The 21,078-nt window shown below is 40.7% G+C and overlaps 2 protein-coding genes across 2 annotated transcripts; both read right to left on the reverse strand.

Moving 5' to 3' along the window:
- Nucleotides 1–3,398: 3,398 nt before the first annotated feature.
- Nucleotides 3,399–9,571, reverse strand: LOC142931764 (high-affinity choline transporter 1-like). Its single transcript, XM_076075843.1, has 8 exons — nt 9,388–9,571; nt 8,920–9,036; nt 7,618–7,773; nt 7,393–7,541; nt 6,742–6,885; nt 5,866–6,019; nt 4,762–4,979; nt 3,399–4,488 (listed from the first exon to the last, which is right to left on the reverse strand). The coding sequence occupies exons 1-8, from the start codon at nt 9,569–9,571 to the stop codon at nt 3,928–3,930; spliced, it is 1,683 nt and encodes a 560-aa protein (XP_075931958.1). The 3' UTR covers nt 3,399–3,927.
- Nucleotides 9,572–13,175: 3,604 nt separating this feature from the next.
- Nucleotides 13,176–20,851, reverse strand: LOC142931717 (high-affinity choline transporter 1-like). Its single transcript, XM_076075785.1, has 9 exons — nt 20,714–20,851; nt 18,757–18,972; nt 18,290–18,406; nt 17,295–17,450; nt 17,070–17,218; nt 16,516–16,659; nt 15,619–15,772; nt 14,535–14,752; nt 13,176–14,265 (listed from the first exon to the last, which is right to left on the reverse strand). Exons 2-9 carry the CDS (start codon nt 18,938–18,940, stop codon nt 13,705–13,707), a joined length of 1,683 nt encoding a protein of 560 aa, XP_075931900.1. The 5' UTR covers nt 18,941–18,972; nt 20,714–20,851; the 3' UTR covers nt 13,176–13,704.
- Nucleotides 20,852–21,078: the final 227 nt, after the last annotated feature.

A 21,078-nucleotide genomic window follows, 5' to 3' on the forward strand; every position in this document is an offset into this window, starting at 1 on the left:
AGGATTACATTAAGAGGGGCCACTGTTTGAATTGACCACTGCAGAGTTTTGATCTCAACCCGAGAGCTGTTGACACAAGACAGTTCAGAGGTACCAATGAACTGAAGAAGGGCTGGTTTGTAGATACCTTGTTGGGCAAGTCTGATGAACAGTGACAGGAAATGCTTCAAGTCATTCTCTGCTTTGCTGGATGCCTGACAAAAATATCTGCAAGCTGAAACCATACATCCTCGGGGCTAATTATACTGTTTGTCTCCGTTTCATTCAATTGTCAGTTCAATATCCAGACATGGATGGATGTTGAAATAACCATAAAATGCATCAACCGTTGACATAAATACAGAAATCTCCCAACACCCATAGTATCCTGTTATTACACAAAGTAACAGCTAGTCAACTGCCATAAATTCCACAAAACTTTCCAAGTGATCAAGTGTCAACTGGATTAACAGCTTCGAGAGTGACAGCACCTCTCAAAGCGTCCACACCCTTAATGCACAGTTTTAAGCCTAAATATAATTTAAATTGGTGAGTTATAATGAAATTCCTCTCTGTACAGTTGTCATTTGTTTTTCAAGACAGTTTCAAGTGGCCATTTTTTGGCACTTGCGTGTTGAATTCATTTTTTAACACCGGAGATTGCCATGTATCTCATGTATCTGATTTGATCATATTCAAGGTTGAATATATATATGTATATTCTTCATTCATTCCAACTGAAATCCCTTTTAGATGACTCTTTTTATTATTCAAATCCTACTGCTCCTGCCTCTAATTCAATTACAATTGAACTACAGACTTCTATCACTACTTCTGATCATACTTTAGATACTTCTGTTGACTTACTAAACCACTGAGGTCTTGTATTTGTCCAAATTAATCTGGGAAGCTTGATAGAAAAACTGGACTGGACTATTCAAATATTGATCCAAGAAAACAATAAAGATATTTCATCTCGAAAAGAAACCAGGTTGACCAAAAAAAGCATGATTCCATCGCTCTTGATTGTGATATGGTGGACAGGTCCAAAAATCTCTGAATCTTAGCTGACATCACAAACGGGCCTCGTTCTACTGGAATTAACTGCTAATGTTATCCACTCAGGACTGGAAAAAAAATCACAGACCAGCTAATGTTTAAATCACCCCACCTCCCAGATGGAAATGTATCCTGTCCAAATAGGGTTTAGTTGAGTTCTAATATTACATTAGCCTTATCACTTGGCTCATACCATGCACATTTAAGAATTAAAAACAGCATACAAAGCCAAATAACTACATTATAACTAGTATCATTTTAAGAGGTAACTGTACAAATTAATTATATTTTGACAGCATGGTTTACTGTTAGCTACTTACCGTGTTCGTGTCCTGAGTGTGAGACGACAACACTCTTCCAAGGTGCTTGTCAGCGGCTGCAATGTATTCAAATTGGGGGAAAGAAAGACCTGATGTGCGAGTCCGACTAGTTTTGGCAGCAAGTCTGTTCTTTGACGTGCACTGTCTGTAGGTGGGCCATATCCTGTTCACATCGCTGAAATGAGGGAGAAAGTACAGCTGCCAACCTTTGCCCTAAACTTGAGTCTGTTGAGTCTAGGGACAAACACAAAACAAGATTCTACCACATGTTATTCTTAAGAGAGACATTTTGTTGAGCGTGCTTTTTTGTTATTCATTTCTCAGTGATCTCACAATATTATGCTATTCCTGACCCTTAAATCCCAAAGCCATTTCACAGATGTTTTTAACTTGTTGGCATAAAAGCTTGTTCTCTTTAAGAAATATAGAGTAAAAATCACAGTTATCTTTCTGACGGAACTCAAGCAACATGCTTGATGAGGTAATACCAAGCAAAAACGTATACAATCTACAACCAACTGGCCAATTCCAGTATCTGTAAATCCCCCACTAACTGACTGGTCACTCTCCCAATTCTCCCCCTCAGATCTCAATAAATCACTTTCTGGAATGAAGACTCCGACCTGTGACCTGGACCCTATCCCTTCCACTTTAGCCATGTCTTGTCTCCCGGCCCTCTGCCCGCTCCTCCTCTCTGTCAGATCTCATCACAGCAGAGAAACTGCCCTAATCAAAGTCACTAACGACCTCCTCCTCTCCTCTGATGACCACTCCCTCAACATCCTGGTACTACTCGACCTCAGTGCACACTCTGACACCATCAAACACTCCATCCTCCTTTCCCGTCTCAAGTCCTCCCTCCACATTACTGGCACAGCCCTCTCCTGGTTCAAGTTATACCTCTCTGACCGTGAACAGTTCATTAGTATCAACAAATTCAAGTCTGACACAGCCCCAGTCTCTCAAGGTGTCCCCCAAGGTTCGGTACTCGGTCCCCTCCTCTTCATCCTCTACCTGCTCCCCCTTGGCGACATCATACACCACCATGGTTTCCATTTCCACTGCTATGCTGACGACACTCAGTTCTACATCTCCACCAAATCCATCACCCCCACCACCCACTCCACCATCACCAACTGCCTCACAGATATAAACACCTGGATGCAAGCCAACTTTCTCAAACCGACAAATCTGAAATCCTCATCATCGGCCCCAAATCAACAAACAAATCCCAAAACAACTTCTCTCTCTGCAGCGATGACACCACTGTTCCTGCTTCCACACATGTCCGTAACCTTGGTATCATTTTTGATCAAACCCTCTCCTATGAAATCCACGTCAATCACATCACAAAAAACGCCTTTTGTCTCAAAATCATCGCCCGTCTACGCCCCTTCCTCTCCTCCACAGCCGCTGAAACACTCATCCACGCCTTCATCACCTCTTGACTGGACTACTGCAATAGCATCCTGTACGGCTCACCCACCAAAATCATGAACAAACTACAATACTTCCAGAACTTAGCTGCCCAACTGCTCTCCCACTCCCGCACCACGACATCATACATCACCCCAGTCCTTCAAAACCTCCACTGGCTCCCCATACAGCAAAGAATCTAGTTCAAGATTCTCCTCATCACATACAAAGCCCTTCATAACCTCGCCCCTTCATACCTTTCGGACTTCATGCATCGACACGCTCCCAACCGCAACCTCAGATCCGCCGATGCCAACCTCCATACCCCAACTACTCTGTCCAAGCATCAGACCGAGGACAGGGCCTTCTCCATTGCTGCCCCCTCCCTCTCGAACTCCCTCCCCTAGCACCTCAGACATTCTCCGTCACTCGCAACTTTCAAAACTGCACTTAAAACTCATCTATTTAAATCTGCTTTTAACCTGTAAAGTTAGTTATGTATGTTTTTGTGCTGTCCCTTACTCCAAAAGACAAGCCACAACAAGGTGCAGGGACATGCCTGATCCATCCGACAGCATCACACACATCCAGATCCATCCAAAATTCCTCTTCAAACAAAAGATACATTGTTTTACTCTTTTTATTTGTATTTGGCCTAACTCGGATACTCAGCTCTATTCAGACAGATAGAGGCTGCTTTACGGTGCAGCAGCCAACATCAATATAGCAATACCTGCAGAATTTATTTCTTCAATGGACTGCATTTACCATCAGCACTGATTGAATATCCAAATAAAAGTTGACAAATTTTACCTTTAAGTGTTACATGTTAAAAGTAACTGATTAGTTGCTACCGTCACTAAGAGTTCAGAATGAAATACATTTTCTTTTGTATACTGTCCTTTAAGATGAATTAAGAATATCTATTTAAAAACACATAGAAATACAATGGCTACATCAACTCATCCATATCACAACCAATGTGATCATCCTTGCTCAAGTTCTTCGTTCCAGTCCTCCTCATCCTCAGAGGATAAGCCCCCGTTTATGAAAAACCCAAATACAGTAGCTTGAATACTCCAAAAGAAACTGCTTGCATGTTGATAGTAATAATAATAATTATTATTACATTAAAGTACTGCACATAAAATCTTTAACATGTGGTGGTAATCATTGGCTCTAATGTTTCTTGGTGAGATTGATTTTCATCAAGCGTCTCCTTCTCATTGTATCTTTTGCCGTCATCGCTTGGTGTCGGTGGTTGTGCTGAGTGCTGGGCTTTCACTTTGAACACATCCCACTTCTCAGGAAGCAACCCTTTGTTGGAAAGCACAGAAGCCAGGTAGGAGAACAACAAGTTGGCAGCGATGGCAGACAGCATGGCGATGGTCCTCACTGGGGAGTACTGAACATAAATGCCATCCTCGAGAGTGCATCCTGGGAAGTGTATGACTGGTGCTACCCCTAGTGATGGCTCTCCACTGAGCAGTCTTAACACCAACCCTGTCGACCAGCCCATAACAGCCCCGTAGAAGTTGGATATGTTGAAGAAGAGGACACAGACGAGCTGAGAGAAGATCAATATGTAGCACACTTCACAACCAAGGAACACCATCCAAATGATACTATTTTTAAGGTTGGTGAGTGATGCACCGATCAAGCCTGCCACAACCACAGTAGCACGGATCACCCACTGGATTTCTCTCTGTGATGCCTGAATAGAAAGGAAATAGCAAAGACAAATTTGTTTCAGAGAAGTAATGGAGCTAAGGTTTCACATTCTCTCAATCTTTTCTCATTCTACCCTTCTACTTTATCTACTGCCCTTTTTCTCCATAATGCCCATTCATTACTTTTATGTCACTCACAGTCGCTTCCAACTCTTTTCAGTTTCTCATTCAAGTCTTTCAAATCTTTGAAAAGGATGTTTTGCCTCCTCTTTTTTTTTTTAGATGTAGCATTAAGAAACATTCTTAGTTGTTCACACCTGAGGCCTCAGGATAGTCTTGTAGATGTTGCAAGTGAAAATGGAGGCTGCGGAGAGCAAAGCAGAGTCGGCTGATGACATAGCAGCGGCAGAAATGGCTCCGGTGCCGGTGATAGCGACGAAGGTTGGGGTGAGGTAGTTCAGGGCGATAGGCAGGACCATAGCTGCCTCCCCACGTTCCAAAGGAGACGGAGAACCATAAGAAGTGAGGTTCCAGTCTGGCATGTAGACAGATATGACAAACAAAGAGAGAATGAAACATATTTCTGACCAGCTATGTTCGCAGGAATTTAACAGCTCGACCATTTTTGTGTTTGAGTTCAGTTCAGCCTCTAAATGATCTCACCAGGAGCTCTGCGCCCTTCTCCCATTTGTCTCCATGTCTCTCTCCCTCTTCCACTAATCTCTGTGCGTTAATGAAGCAGATTCACAAAGCCTCGGAATTCGCACAAATTGGCTGCTCAAATTTTGCAATTTTCAAGTATGTGCTTCAATTCGCAATTGTGCAATTTGCCTGGGCGAATTTGCACCTAATCCTGTCTTTCCATTAACTTTGTATATAATGTTGTCCGCCAAATGAAGCGCTAGACTAAGTCCAGTCAGGAAGACTTCCCTTTTGCATGCTTATGCCTGTAGTTTATTTCTCATACAGTTCAGACATGCCTCACTCTTATCTCCATGCTGTCATTGTTCGGGGCTGTCAATCAAGACTCATCATCTCACACAACTCACACATCATCTGTTATACTAAACAATTATATTTTCTCCATTCACTTGTCTGCTGATCTAAATGACTTCCTATTCTGTCTTAACACAGTTACTTGTTTCAGCTATCTTTGGGAACTCAAATGTCTCAGCAGTTCTTAAACTATTAATTGTTTTGTCTTAAACATCTCCTCTGATTAAATCTATGCGATCTTCAATTGACTATGCTCGGGATTCTTACTCAAACGTTGAGAAGCACAGCATTAAATGTAATAGCTTCTGGGGGATTTGGTTTAATGCAGTCATTAACTCACACACATTGTATGTACTTATACTTTAGTTACCATCTTTGCATGTTTTCAATACAAATCAGTTCATGTCTTTAGAAGCTCTTATTACCTGTGGAAGCAGCCACTGCCCCGATCAGTATAGAAGGTATTCCAAATATGATAACAGAGAAAGACCCAACAAAGCATGTGGTCCTAGCCGCCGATGTGGAAGTAGCAGACAAGGTCCTCTGGTGGAAGGCTTGGGTTCCCAGGCTTCCCAGTGACTTGGAAGGAATACAGTCATATTAATTGTTATTCCTATTGAATCTGTGACCGTTGAGATAGTCAATCACACATCACATTTAGGTAGTTTAATTCATTAAGACAACCATTAGATAACAATTGAACTGAGTGCTCATCATTTATCAGCACAGGCAATCTTCTAGGGTCCTTGGTAACCAGGGTCTGGTAACGCACAAAATGGGTAACAAATATGGATTTCCTAATGTGCGTGCATGGGTATGGTTATAAATTGATCAAATCTAGGTGGGCTGCGAGTTGAATAAACAGGAGAAAGAAGAAATAAAAATAGCATCTACCATTGTCCTTTTATCAATCCAGGTGCATCAGTCCCCAAAACTGGACCGAAGCAGGACTCCCAATCAACCAATCTCGCACTGTGTAGGTTTTTTTTCACAACAAGTTCCCTGAATGTTGTTTTTCACACAGAAACACTTAGACCATTGTGGGACATTTACAGTGAATCTTCCATGCTTTATATTCCATCAGAGAATTGACTGCAACTTGAAAGTGACAATTTTAATCAAATGAGGATGATAAGATTTGAATCATAGTCCTGTGAGTTTTCATGAAAAACCTATGAAACTGTTATGCCAACATTACACAAATTAATATAGCCATTTATTGTATCTAACCAGCTGCAACATTATACTGAGGCTGATGTATTTACACTGGAGCAAACCATCCTTAGATGTCTTGAGCTCACCAGATATAAGAAGGTATCGATACAGGTCCAAGCAAACTTCCTCTCCAGTTTACCAATCCACGGCGCCTGGAAAGTGTTGTTCAGGGCCGTCTGAGTAATGTCCACATGGGTGGGGTTTATCAGGACAAACGGTAAACAGACACTCTGCAAAGACAAAGAACACATGACAGCAACTAAAGCAAAAATAAATCATTTAAACAGCAAAATAAAGCAAGGTAAGCTACAGAAAATGTGTGTGTGTACATTTCAATATGAGAAACAAATTCCTTAAGACAAAAAAACTTTTTATATTCATATAATAGGTACACCTGCATTCCAATGCAATCCAGTACAACAAGCCCAGAAAATACCCTGGCAAAGCTCATAATGTAATAATAAATCATTTTTGAGGACATAATTGTTTTTTATTAGAATATGTTGTCAGCATCAATAAAGAACAATATGAATCAACCAAATAGATCACCACAAACTGTAGGACCATTCATTAATTGCACAACTACTGTATCGGATTTCATTAGAACACTTTGTTTTCGTTCCAATGTTTTCTGCACTAATGAAGTATGATTAGTCACAGGTTGTTCCAAACACAGTCAAGAGACTGTTCCTTCGTGTTTTCCTAAAACGTATAGCATAAAAGTATAGTATCCTCACCATGGTGACGAAAATGAGGATGACCTGTATGATGTCTGTGTATGCCACAGAGTAGAGGCCGCCCAGCAGTGTGTAGACAATCACCACAGCAGTAGAGATCCAGATGCTCACAGAGTAGGGCAAATCCAAAATCACATTCATGGTGGCACCTGAAACACACACATGCACCTGTTGTCAAAATAGAAACTATAAAGAAGTTGTAGGTAAAGTGCTTGTATACCGTACCTAAGCTGATTAGTGTTCCAGCCAACCACAAAATATCGCTGAGAAGTGCACCCAGTGACTGAATGGCTGTGAATGCTTTTCCATACTTGATCTGGAAAGGGTCCAACACGGTCACATATTTGTTGTCTCTCATTGGCTTGATGAACACAAGGCCACCTGAATATTAAAACAGACGGATAGATTTAGCAAATGCAAAATATATACAGTCAAAAGAAAAACAGCAAAAACACACATCACCTCCCTGGTATTCACATGCAGTGCGTCGTCTGGATACGTTATATGAACATCTGATCTATTTGAACATTACATGAACATCTGATCATGAGCCTTGTATTCACACCTGCTTTCAATAAGTGGCAGATCAGGCAGACTTCATCAAACATGGTCTCAAGTCAAGTGAAGCTATGTGGGACTCAAGGCACAATGTGACAGGCAGCAGAAGGTTACCTTCTTTGGTTACCTTCAGCCTTGCTAACTAGGCTAACCTTACTTACAGAGGAAGTCATGCTAACTCAGCTATCCCTGTTGGTCTATTAACCCTGGTTCTTTCCTTTAAAAGTCTCCTGAAGCAATGCTGGTTCTACTTATTTCTGTGGCAGTGCTGTGTCCAGCTCTCTTAATACACCCAAACCAAGCCCACAGGATCACATGATGCACAAGGGCCCTAAAATACTTTTTCTCCCGATACATACAGTCATTACAAAAGAGATGGCTGTACAATGATAATTATAAGATCAATGAATCTCACAAACACCTCTAATTTACTATATATGATTAGAATTCAATTTCATTCATGAGGCCTGACACAATTTCAAAAATCTTGAAGCAGCAGACAAGAGGAAGTCAATTAATTTATCCAGAGAAGGCCTCTGAGGGCCTGTTATGTGCTCCCCCCCCCCCCCCCCCTTGATTTCTATTTGTTTCGTACGACCACGTGTCCCACCCTCTCCCACTTTGTTTGTGAACCTTTTGTTTGAAAATACCTGAGTTTAAATAAATACTGTTAAATTGTTACTTCCACCTTTGACTATTTCACATTCTTTGGTTGTTGTATGTTCGTCTACTTATCCTCTGGACTAATAGAAAAGGGTACGTAACAGGGCCCAAAATTGCATAGGAACAAAGAAGCCTGAAAAACGTTTTCAGTGTGAGCATCCTTTATTGTAATGAATGGGCCCAAACTATTTTTTTTAAATTTACACACTGCTAATCTGTCTTTTGATTGAAGCAATGTCAGTTTTCGTTGTCTGAAATATGCAAACATGATCAAACTTCTCTTGATTGTAATTCTTTAATACTTACCGAAAATCAACGAAAAAGAATAAGCTGCTATGAGGTTTACCGCCGACATTAGTCCCATAGAGGGGGTGTATATCATCTCAGTTATGCCCATGATGAAGCAGCCTCCAACCCACGTGGCTACAGGAGGGACAGACACATACAAACACAGAAATTAGTTCACAAGAGAAACCAGTATAGACAAAAGTACATGCATACAAAAACAAATATTGTTTTCTGATGTTGTAGAGAATTCAGTTCGTCACCAACCCCGTCTTCCAGAATTTCCGTTTATATAATACTATATTTTCCCATTTATGTTGTGGTAGCAAACGTGATGGCAAGTTGGAATACGTTCACATATGTTTAAGTAGGCTTTAGCTACTTTCCAGTGAAAGGAACTAGCAACACCGCTTGCAGGCTGTAAAGGACGGACAATTAAATCCAGTTAAAGTGCCACCTCCTCTACCTATCTACAATGTAACGCTGTACCTGTCATTGTGAAGATCCCCACCACCTTTTTTATGCTTCGGTTTCCCAACAGAGCCATCTCCAGTTTGTTAGCCGCACTTTTGTTCTCCTCCTTTTTGGACTTGATAGAAGCCCAGATGCCGACTCCGAGAACCAGCAGGTAGAAGAACAGCATTGCTATCAGTCCGGGAATGTTGACAGCCATGCTGAACCTGAAGACTGGTGCAAACAGTATAACTGACTGTTACCTGAGGTCTGATAGAAGTTCGGAGCTGCAACAAGACAAGTATCCAAAAAGCAGGATTACATTAAGAGGGGCCACTGTTTGAATTGACCACTGCAGAGTTTTGATCTCAACCCGAGAGCTGTTGACACAAGACAGTTCAGAGGTACCAATGAACTGAAGAAGGGCTGGTTTGTAGATACCTTGTTGGGCAAGTCTGATGAACAGTGACAGGAAATGCTTCAAGTCATTCTCTGCTTTGCTGGATGCCTGACAAAAATATCTGCAAGCTGAAACCAAACCTACATCCTCGGGGCTAATTATACTGTTTGTCTCCGTTTCATTCAATTGTTAGTTCAATATCCAGACATGGATGGATGTTGAAATAACCATAAAATGCATCAACCGTTGACATAAATACAGAAATCTCCCAACACCCATAGTATCCTGTTATTACACAAAGTAACAGCTAGTAAACTGCCATAAATTCCACAAAAATTTCCAAGTGATCAAGTGTCAACTGGATTAACTCTGCGTAAATGTTTCTGAATCACATCCAAAATGCTTATGGCTGGGTGCTCATTCACTTGCTAAATTGTTGATTCTAATGAATGACACACTATGTATTATTAGCAACTTCGAGAGTGTCGGCACCTCTCAGTCAAAGCGTCCACACCCTCAATGCACAATTTTAAGCCTAAATATAATTTAAATTGGTGAGTTATAATGAAATTCCTCTCTGTACAGTTGTCATTTGTTTTTCAAGACAGTTTCAAGTGGCCATTTTTTGGCACTTGCGTGTTGAATTCATTTTTTAACACCGGAGATTGCCATGTATCTCATGTATCTGATTTGATCATATTCAAGGTTGAATATATATATGTATATTCTTCATTCATTCCAACTGAAATCCCTTTTAGATGACTCTTTTTATTATTCAAATCCTACTTCTCCTGCCTCTAATTCAATTACAATTGAACTACAGACTTCTATCACTACTTCTGATCATACTTTAGATACTTCTGTTGACTTACTAAACCACTGAGGTCTTGTATTTGTCCAAATTAATCTGGGAAGCTTGATAGAAAAACTGGACTGGACTATTCAAATATTGATCCAAGAAAACAATAAAGATATTTCATCTCTAAAAGAAACCAGGTTGACCAAAAAAAGCATGATTCCATCGCTCTTGATTGTGATATGGTGGACAGGTCCAAAAATCTCTGAATCTTAGCTGACATCACAAACGGGCCTCGTTCTACTGGAATTAACTGCTAATGTTATGCACTCAGGACTGGAAAAAAAATCACAGACCAGCTAATGTTTAAATCACCCCACCTCCCAGATGGAAATGTATCCTGTCCAAATAGGGTTTAGTTGAGTTCTAATATTACATTAGCCTTATCACTTGGCTCATACCATGCACATTTAAGAATTAAAAACAGCATACAAAGCCAAATAACTACATTATAACTAGTATCATTTTAAGAGGTAACTGTACAAATTAATTATATTTTGACAGCATGGTTTACTGTTAGCTACTTACCGTGTTCGTGTCCTGAGTGTGAGACGACAACACTCTTCCAAGGTGCTTGTCAGCGGCTGCAATGTATTCAAATTGGGGGAAAGAAAGACCTGATGTGCGAGTCCGACTAGTTTTGGCAGCAAGTCTGTTCTTTGACGTGCACTGTCTGTAGGTGGGCCATATCCTGTTCACATCGCTGAAATGAGGGAGAAAGTACAGCTGCCAACCTTTGCCCTAAACTTGAGTCTGTTGAGTCTAGGGACAAACACAAAACAAGATTCTACCACATGTTATTCTTAAGAGAGACATTTTGTTGAGCGTGCTTTTTTGTCATTCATTTCTCAGTGATCTCACAATATTATGCTATTCCTGACCCTTAAATCCCAAAGCCATTTCACAGATGTTTTTAACTTGTTGGCATAAAAGCTTGTTCTCTTTAAGAAATATAGAGTAAAAATCACAGTTATCTTTCTGACGGAACTCAAGCAACATGCTTGATGAGGTAATACCAAGCAAAAACGTATACAATCTACAACCAACTGGCCAATTCCAGTATCTGTAAATCCCCCACTAACTGACTGGTCACTCTCCCAATTCTCCCCCTCAGATCTCAATAAATCACTTTCTGGAATGAAGACTCCGACCTGTGACCTGGACCCTATCCCTTCCACTTTAGCCATGTCTTGTCTCCCGGCCCTCTGCCCGCTCCTCCTCTCTGTCAGATCTCATCACAGCAGAGAAACTGCCCTAATCAAAGTCACTAACGACCTCCTCCTCTCCTCTGATGACCACTCCCTCAACATCCTGGTACTACTCGACCTCAGTGCACACTCTGACACCATCAAACACTCCATCCTCCTTTCCCGTCTCAAGTCCTCCCTCCACATTACTGGCACAGCCCTCTCCTGGTTCAAGTTATACCTCTCTGACCGTGAACAGTTCATTAGTATCAACAAATTCAAGTCTGACACAGCCCCAGTCTCTCAAGGTGTCCCCCAAGGTTCGGTACTCGGTCCCCTCCTCTTCATCCTCTACCTGCTCCCCCTTGGCGACATCATACACCACCATGGTTTCCATTTCCACTGCTATGCTGACGACACTCAGTTCTACATCTCCACCAAATCCATCACCCCCACCACCCACTCCACCATCACCAACTGCCTCACAGATATAAACACCTGGATGCAAGCCAACTTTCTCAAACCGACAAATCTGAAATCCTCATCATCGGCCCCAAATCAACAAACAAATCCCAAAACAACTTCTCTCTCTGCAGCGATGACACCACTGTTCCTGCTTCCACACATGTCCGTAACCTTGGTATCATTTTTGATCAAACCCTCTCCTATGAAATCCACGTCAATCACATCACAAAAAACGCCTTTTGTCTCAAAATCATCGCCCGTCTACGCCCCTTCCTCTCCTCCACAGCCGCTGAAACACTCATCCACGCCTTCATCACCTCTTGACTGGACTACTGCAATAGCATCCTGTACGGCTCACCCACCAAAATCATGAACAAACTACAATACTTCCAGAACTTAGCTGCCCAACTGCTCTCCCACTCCCGCACCACGACATCATACATCACCCCAGTCCTTCAAAACCTCCACTGGCTCCCCATACAGCAAAGAATCTAGTTCAAGATTCTCCTCATCACATACAAAGCCCTTCATAACCTCGCCCCTTCATACCTTTCGGACTTCATGCATCGACACGCTCCCAACCGCAACCTCAGATCCGCCGATGCCAACCTCCATACCCCAACTACTCTGTCCAAGCATCAGACCGAGGACAGGGCCTTCTCCATTGCTGCCCCCTCCCTCTCGAACTCCCTCCCCTAGCACCTCAGACATTCTCCGTCACTCGCAACTTTCAAAACTGCACTTAAAACTCATCTATTTAAATCTGCTTTTAACCTGTAAAGTTAGTTATGTATGTTTTTGTGCTGTCCCTTACTCCAAAAGACAAGCCACAACAAGGTGCAGGGACATGCCTGATCCATCCGACAGCATCACACACATCCAGATCCATCCAAAATTCCTCTTCAAACAAAAGATACATTGTTTTACTCTTTTTATTTGTATTTGGCCTAACTCGGATACTCAGCTCTATTCAGACAGATAGAGGCTGCTTTACGGTGCAGCAGCCAACATCAATATAGCAATACCTGCAGAATTTATTTCTTCAATGGACTGCATTTACCATCAGCACTGATTGAATATCCAAATAAAAGTTGACAAATTTTACCTTTAAGTGTTACATGTTAAAAGTAACTGATTAGTTGCTACCGTCACTAAGAGTTCAGAATGAAATACATTTTCTTTTGTATACTGTCCTTTAAGATGAATTAAGAATATCTATTTAAAAACACATAGAAATACAATGGCTACATCAACTCATCCATATCACAACCAATGTGATCATCCTTGCTCAAGTTCTTCGTTCCAGTCCTCCTCATCCTCAGAGGATAAGCCCCCATTTATGAAAAACCCAAATACAGTAGCTTGAATACTCCAAAAGAAACTGCTTGCATGTTGATAGTAATAATAATTATTATTATTACATTAAAGTACTGCACATAAAATCTTTAACATGTGGTGGTAATCATTGGCTCTAATGTATCTTGGTGAGATTGATTTTCATCAAGCGTCTCCTTCTCATTGTATGTTTTGCCGTCATCGCTTGGTGTCGGTGCTTGTGCTGAGTGCTGGGCTTTCACCTTGAACACATCCCACTTCTCAGGAAGCAACCCTTTGTTGGAAAGCACAGAAGCCAGGTAGGAGAACAACAAGTTGGCAGCGATGGCAGACAGCATGGCGATGGTCCTCACTGGGGAGTACTGAACATAAATGCCATCCTCGAGATCGCATCCTGGGAAGTGTATGACTGGTGCTACCCCTAGTGATGGCTCTCCACTGAGCAGTCTTAACACCAACCCTGTCGACCAGCCCATAACAGCCCCGTAGAAGTTGGATATGTTGAAGAAGAGGACACAGACGAGCTGAGAGAAGATCAATATGTAGCACACTTCATTACCAAGGAACACCATCCAAATGACACTATTTTTAAGGTTGGTGAGTGATGCTCCCATCAAGCCTGCCACAACCACAGTAGCACGGATCACCCACTGGATTTCTCTCTGTGATGCCTGAATAGAAAGGAAATAGCAAAGACAAATTTGTTTCAGAGAAGTAATGGAGCTAAGGTTTCACATTCTCTCAATCTTTTCTCATTCTACCCTTCTACTTTATCTACTGCCCTTTTTCTCCATAATGCCCATTCATTACTTTTATGCCACTCGCAGTCGCTTCCAACTCTTTTCAGTTTCTCATTCAAGTCTTTCAAATCTTTGAAAAGGAAGGATTGCCTCCTTTTTTTTGAGATGTAGCATTAATAAACATTCTTAGTTGTTCACACCTGAGGCCTCAGGATAGTCTTGTAGATGTTGCAAGTGAAAATGGAGGCTGCGGAGAGCAAAGTAGAGTCGGCTGATGACATAGCAGCGGCAGAAATGGCTGCGGTGCCGGTGATAGCGACAAAGGTTGGGGTGAGGTAGTTCAGGGCGATAGGCAGGATCATAGCTGCCTCCCCACGTTCCAATGGAGACGGAGAACCATAAGAAGTGAGGTTCCAGTCTGGCAAGTAGACAGATATGACAAACAAAGAGAGAATGAAACATATTTTTGACCAGCTATGTTCGCAAGAATTTAACAGCTCGACCATTTTTGTGTTTGAGTTCAGTTCAGCCTCTAAATGATCTCACCAGGAGCTCTGCGCCCTTCTCCCATTTGTCTCCATGTCTCTCTCCCTCTTCCACTAATCTCTGTGCGTTAATGAAGCAGATTCACAAAGCCTCGGAATTTGCACAAATTGGCTGCTCAAATTTTGCAATTTTCAAGTATGTGCTTCAATTTGCAATTTTGCAATTTGCCTGGGCGAATTTGCACCTAATCCTGTCTTTCCATTAACTTTGTATATAATGTTGTCCGCCAAATGAAGCGCTAGACTAAGTCCAGTCAGGAAGACTTCCCTTTTGCATGCTTATGCCTGTAGTTTATTTCTCATACAGTTCAGACATGCTCACTCTTATCTCCATGCTGTCATTGTTCGGGGCTGTCAATCAAGACTCATAATCTCACACAACTCACACATCATCTGTTATACTAAACAATTATATTTTCTCCATTCACTTGTCTGCTGATTTAAATGACTTCCTAATCTGTCTTAACACAGTTACTTGTTTCAGCTATCTTTGGGAACTCAAATGTCTCATCAGTTCTTAAACTATTAATTGTTTTGTCTTAAACATCTCCTCTGATTAAATCTATGCAATCTTCAATTGACTATGCTCGGGATTCTTACTCAAACGTTGAGAAGCATGTTTAAGTAGGCTTTAGCTACTTTCCAGTGAAAGGAATTAGCAACACCGCTTGCAGGCTGTAAAGGACAGACAATTTGTTTTCAATAAAAATCTGTTGATGTCTTTAAAAGCTCTTATTACCTGTGGAAGCAGCCACTGCCCCGATCAGTATAGAAGGTATTCCAAATATGATAACAGAGAAAGACCCAACAAAGCATGTGGTCCTAGCCGCCGATGTGGAAGTAGCAGACAATATCCTCTGGTGGAAGACTTGGGTTCCCAGGCTTCCCAGTGTCTTGGAAGTAATACAGTCATATTAATTGTTATTCCTATTGAATCTGTGAACGTTGAGATAGTCAATCACACATCACATTTAGTAGGTAGTTTAATTCATTAAGACAACCATTAGATAACAATTGAACTGAGTGCTCATCATTTATCAGCACAGGCAATCTTCTAGGGTCCTTCACATGGTAACCAGGGTCTGGTAATGCACAAAACGTTCTTGTAATGGGTAAAAAATAAGGATTTCTTAATGTGCGTGCATGGGTATGGTTAGAAATTGATCAAATCTAGGTGGGCTGCGGGTTGAATAAACAGGAGAAAGAAGAAATAAAAATAACATCTACCATTGTCCTTTTATCAATCCAGGTGCATCAGTCCCCAAAACTGGACCAAAGCAGGACTCCCAATCAACCAATCTAAAACTATGTAGGTTTTTTATTCACAACAAGTTCCCTGAATGTTGTTTTTCAGGGTGGAGAAGGTCTGAAGAAACACTTAGACCATTGTGGGACATTTACAGTAAACCTTCCATGCTTTACATTGACTGCAACTTGAAAGTGACAATTTTAATCAAATGACGAGGATAAAATTTGAATCATATTCCTGTGAGTTTTCCTGAAAAACCTATGAAACTGTTATGCCAACATTATACAAATCAATATAGCCATTTATTGTATGTAACCAGCTGCAACATTATATGGAGGCTGATGTATTTACACTGGAGCAAACCATCCTTAAATGTCTTGAGCTCACCAGATATAAGAAGGTATCGATAGAGGTCCAAGCAAACTTCCTCTCCAGTTTACCAATCCACGGCGCCTGGAAAGTGTTGTTCAGGGCCGTCTGAGTAATGTCCACATGGGTGGGGTTTATCAGGACAAACGGTAAACAGACACTCTGCAAAGACAAAGAACACATGACAGCAACTAAAGCAAAAATAAATCATTTAAACAGCAAAATAAAGCAAGGTAAGCTACAGAAAATGTGTGTGTGTACATTTCAATATGAGAAACTAATTCCTTAAGACAAAAAAACCTTTTAACATTCGTATAATAGGTACACCTGCATTCCAATGCAATCCAGTACAACAAGCCCAGAAAATACCCTGGCAAAGCTCATAATGTAATAATAAATCATTTTTGAGGACATAATTGTTTTTTATTAGAATATGTTGTCAGCATCATTAAAGAACGATATGAATCAACCAAATAGATCACCACAAACTGTAGGACCATTCATTAATTGCACAACTACTGTATCGGATTTCATTAGAACACTTTGTTTTCGTTCCAATATAGTATCCTCACCATGGTGATGAAAATGAGGATGACCTGTATGATGTCTGTGTATGCCACAGAGTAGAGGCCGCCCAGCAGTGTGTAGACAATCACCACAGCAGTAGAGATCCAGATGCTCACAGAGTAGGGCAAATCCAAAATCACATTCATGGTGGCACCTGAAACACACACATGCACCTGTTGTCAAAATAGAAACTATAAAGAAGTTGTAGGTAAAGTGCTTGTATACCGTACCTAAGCTGATTAGTGATCCAGCCAACCACAAAATATCGCTGAGAAGTGCACCCAGTGACTGAATGGCTGTGAATGCTTTTCCATACTTGATCTGGAAAGGGTCCAACACGGTCACATATTTGTTGTCTCTCATTGGCTTGATGAACACAAGGCCACCTGAATATTAAAACAGACAGACAAATTTAACAAATGCAAGATGCATACAGTCAAAAGAAAAACAGCAAAAACATACATCACCTCCCTGGTATTCACATGCAGTGCGTCGTCTGGATACGTTATATGAACATCTGATCTATTTGAACATTACATGAACATCTGATCATGAGCCTTGCATTCACACCTGCTTTCAATAAGTGGCAGATCAGGCAGACTTCATCAAACATGGTCTCAAGTCCAGTGGAGCTATGTGGGACTCAAGGCACAATGTGACAGGCAGCAGAAGGTTACCTTCTTTGGTTACCTTCAGCCTTGCTAACTAGGCTAACCTTACTTACAGAGGAAGTCATGCTAACTCAGCTATCCCTGTTGGTCTATTAACCCTGGTTCGTTCCTTTAAAAGTCTCCTGAAGCAATGCTGGTTCTACTTATTTCTGTGGCAGTGCTGTGTCCAGCTCTCTTAATACACCCAAACCAAGCCCACAGGATCACATGATGCACAAGGGCCCTAAAATACTTTTTCTCCCGATACAGTCATTACAAAAGAGATGGCTGTACAATGATAATTATAAGATCAATGAATCTCACAAACACCTCTAATTTACTATATATGATTAGAATTCAATTTCATTCATGAGGCCTGACACAATTTCAAAATGCTTGAAGCAGCAGACAAGAGGAAGTCAATTAATTCATCCAGAGAAGGCCTCTGTGGGCCTGTTACGTGTAATGTGCTTTATCCCCTTTCTGCCTTTCTTTGTCTCTCACTTCGTGTTTTTGTTGTATGAAATATGCAAACATGATCAAACTTCTCTTGATTGTAATTCTTTAATACTTACCAAAAATAAAGGTAAAAGAATAAGCTGCTATGAGGATTACCGCCGACATTAGTCCCATAGAGGGGGTGTATATCATCTCAGTTAGGCCCATGATGAAGCAGCCTCCAACCCACGTGGCTACAGGAGGGACAGACACATACAAACACAGAAATGAGTTCACAAGAGAAACCAGTATAGAGAAAAGTACATGCATACAAAAAGAAAAAACAATTTCTGATGCTGTAGAGAATTCAGTTCGTCACAACCCCATCTTCTAGAATTTCCATTTATATAATACTATGTTTTCCCATTTATGTTGTGGTGGCAAATGTGATGGCAAGTTGGAATACGTTCACGCATGTTTAAGTAGGCTTTAGTTACTTTCCAGTGAAAGGAATTAGCAACACCGCTTGCAGGCTGTAAAGGACGGACAATTAAATCCAGTTAAAGTGCCACCTCCTCTACCTATCTACAATGTAACACTGTACCTGTCATTGTGAAGATCCCCACCACCTTTTTTATGCTTCGGTTTCCCAACAGAGCCATCTCCAGTTTGTCAGCCGCACTTTTGTTCTCCTCCTTTTTGGACTTGATAGAAGCCCAGATGCCGACTCCGAGAACCAGCAGGTAGAAGAACAGCATTGCTATCAGTCCGGGAATGTTGACAGCCATGCTGAACCTGAAGACTGGTGCAAACAGTATAACTGTTTGACAGGGAAAAATTAAATTGTTTAAGATGAACGATAAAACAAAATAATTTGTGGCCTTAATTCCCTTGAAGTCACAACATTAGAAAACAAATTTCTGCTGTCAAAGTATAGATTTTAAAATGAGATTGTAGGTTTAAATTAAAAGTGCTCTCCCCTAATAAGTAAAACACAAAGTTGTCACTAAGTCTGATTTTAAAATATTAAAAAAATGTAAAACTTTCTTTTTTAAAACATAAAAAAATACCAGGTTGTAGACTGTTACCTGAGGTCTGATAGAAGTTCGGTGCTGCAACAAGACAAGTATCTAAAAAGCAGGATTACATTAAGAGGGGCCACTGTTTGAATTGACCACTGCAGAGTTTTGATCTCAACCCGAGAGCTGTTGACACAAGACAGTTCAGAGGTACCAATGAACTGAAGAAGGGCTGGTTTGTAGATACCTTGTTGTGCAAGTCTGATGTACAGTGACAGGAAATGCTTCAAGTCATTCTCTGCTTTGCTGGATGCCTGACAAAAATATCTGCAAGCTGAAACCAAACCTACATCCTCGGAGCTAATTATACTGTTTGTCTCTGTTTCATTCAATTGTCAGTTCAATATTCAGACATGGATGGATGTTGAAATAACCATAAAATGCATCAACCGTTGACATAAATACAGAACTCTCCCAACACCCATAGTATCCTGTTATTACACAAAGTAACAGCTAGTCAACTGCCATAAATTCCACAAAACTTTCCAAGTGATCAAGTGTCAACTGGATTAACAGCTTCGAGAGTGACAGCACCTCTCAAAGCGTCCACACCCTTAATGCACAGTTTTAAGCCTAAATATAATTAAAATTGGTGAGTTATAATCAAATTCCCCTCTGTACAGTTGTCATTTGTTTTTCAAGACAGTTTCAAGGGGCCATTTTTTGGCACTTGCGTGTTGGCTTAATTTTTTAATACCGGAGATTGCTGTGTATCTCATATATCTGATTTGATCATATTCAAGGTTGAATAATATATATATATATAAATATATATAAATATATAAATATATATATATATATATATATAAATATATATTCTTCATTCATTTCAACTGAAATCCCTTTTAGATGACTCTTTTTATTATTCAAATCCTACTGCTCCTGCCTCTAATTCAATTACAATTGCACTACAGACTTCTATCACTACTTCTGATCATACTTTAGATACTTCTCTTGACTTAGTAAACCGCTGAGGTCTTGTATTTGTCCAAATTAATCTGGGAAGCTTGATAGAAAAACTGGACTGGACTATTCAAATATTGATCCAAGAAAACAATAAAGATATTTCAACTCTAAAAGAAACCAGGTTGACCAAAAAAAGTATGATTCCATCGCTCTTGATTGTGATATGGTGGACAGGTCCAAAAATCTCTGAATCCTAGCTGACATCACAAATGGGCCTCGTTCTACTGGAATTAACTGCTAATGTTATGCACTCAGGACTTGAAAAAAAAAAATCACAGACCAGCTAATGTTTAAATCACCCCACCTCCCAGATGGAAATGTATCCTGTCCAAATAGGGTTTAGTTGAGTTCTAATATTACATTAGCCTTTTCACTTGGCTCATACCATAATTGCACATTTACGAATTAAAAACAGCATAGAAAGCCAAATAACTACATTATAACCATTATCATTTTAACAGGTAACTGTACAAATTAAGTGTATTTTTACAGCATGATTTACTGTTAGCTATTTACCGTGTTCGTTTCCTGAGTATGAGACGACAACACTCTTCCAAGGTGCTTGTCAGCGGCTGCAATGTTTAAGTATTCAAATCCGAGTCTGACTGGTTTTGGCAGCAAGTCTGTTCTTTGACGTGCACTGTCTGTAGGTGGGCCATATCCTGTTCACATCGCTGAAATGAAGGAGGAAGTACAGCCCTCTCCTATGAAAGCCACGTCAATCACATCACAAAAACGCGTTCTTTTATCTCAAAAACATTGCCCGTCTACGCCCCTTCCTCTCCTCCACAGCCGCTGAAACACTCATCCATGCCTTCATCACCTCTCGACTGGACTACTGCAATAGCATCCTGTACGGGTCATTGTTGTGGAATATTTCT

This window comes from Anarhichas minor, unplaced genomic scaffold (genome assembly GCF_050575085.1).
Source record: "Anarhichas minor isolate MPS153535 unplaced genomic scaffold, ASM5057508v1 ptg000054l, whole genome shotgun sequence".
Lineage (NCBI taxonomy): Eukaryota > Metazoa > Chordata > Actinopteri > Perciformes > Anarhichadidae > Anarhichas > Anarhichas minor.

Coding starts and splice junctions, on each gene's coding strand:
- LOC142931764 (XM_076075843.1), bottom strand. CDS start 9,571: ATGGCTGTCAACATTCCCGGACTGATAGCAATGCTGTTCTTCTACCTG. Junction 4,980..5,865: donor GGCAGTGGCTGCTTCCACAG/GTAATAAGAGCT, acceptor TCTACATGCCAG/ACTGGAACCTCACTTCTTAT. Junction 4,489..4,761: donor AGACTATCCTGAGGCCTCAG/GTGTGAACAACT, acceptor CTTTCTATTCAG/GCATCACAGAGAGAAATCCA.
- LOC142931717 (XM_076075785.1), bottom strand. CDS start 18,940: ATGGCTGTCAACATTCCCGGACTGATAGCAATGCTGTTCTTCTACCTG. Junction 18,407..18,756: donor GGGGATCTTCACAATGACAG/GTACAGTGTTAC, acceptor TCCCTCCTGTAG/CCACGTGGGTTGGAGGCTGC. Junction 17,219..17,294: donor TGGATCACTAATCAGCTTAG/GTACGGTATACA, acceptor TGTGTGTTTCAG/GTGCCACCATGAATGTGATT.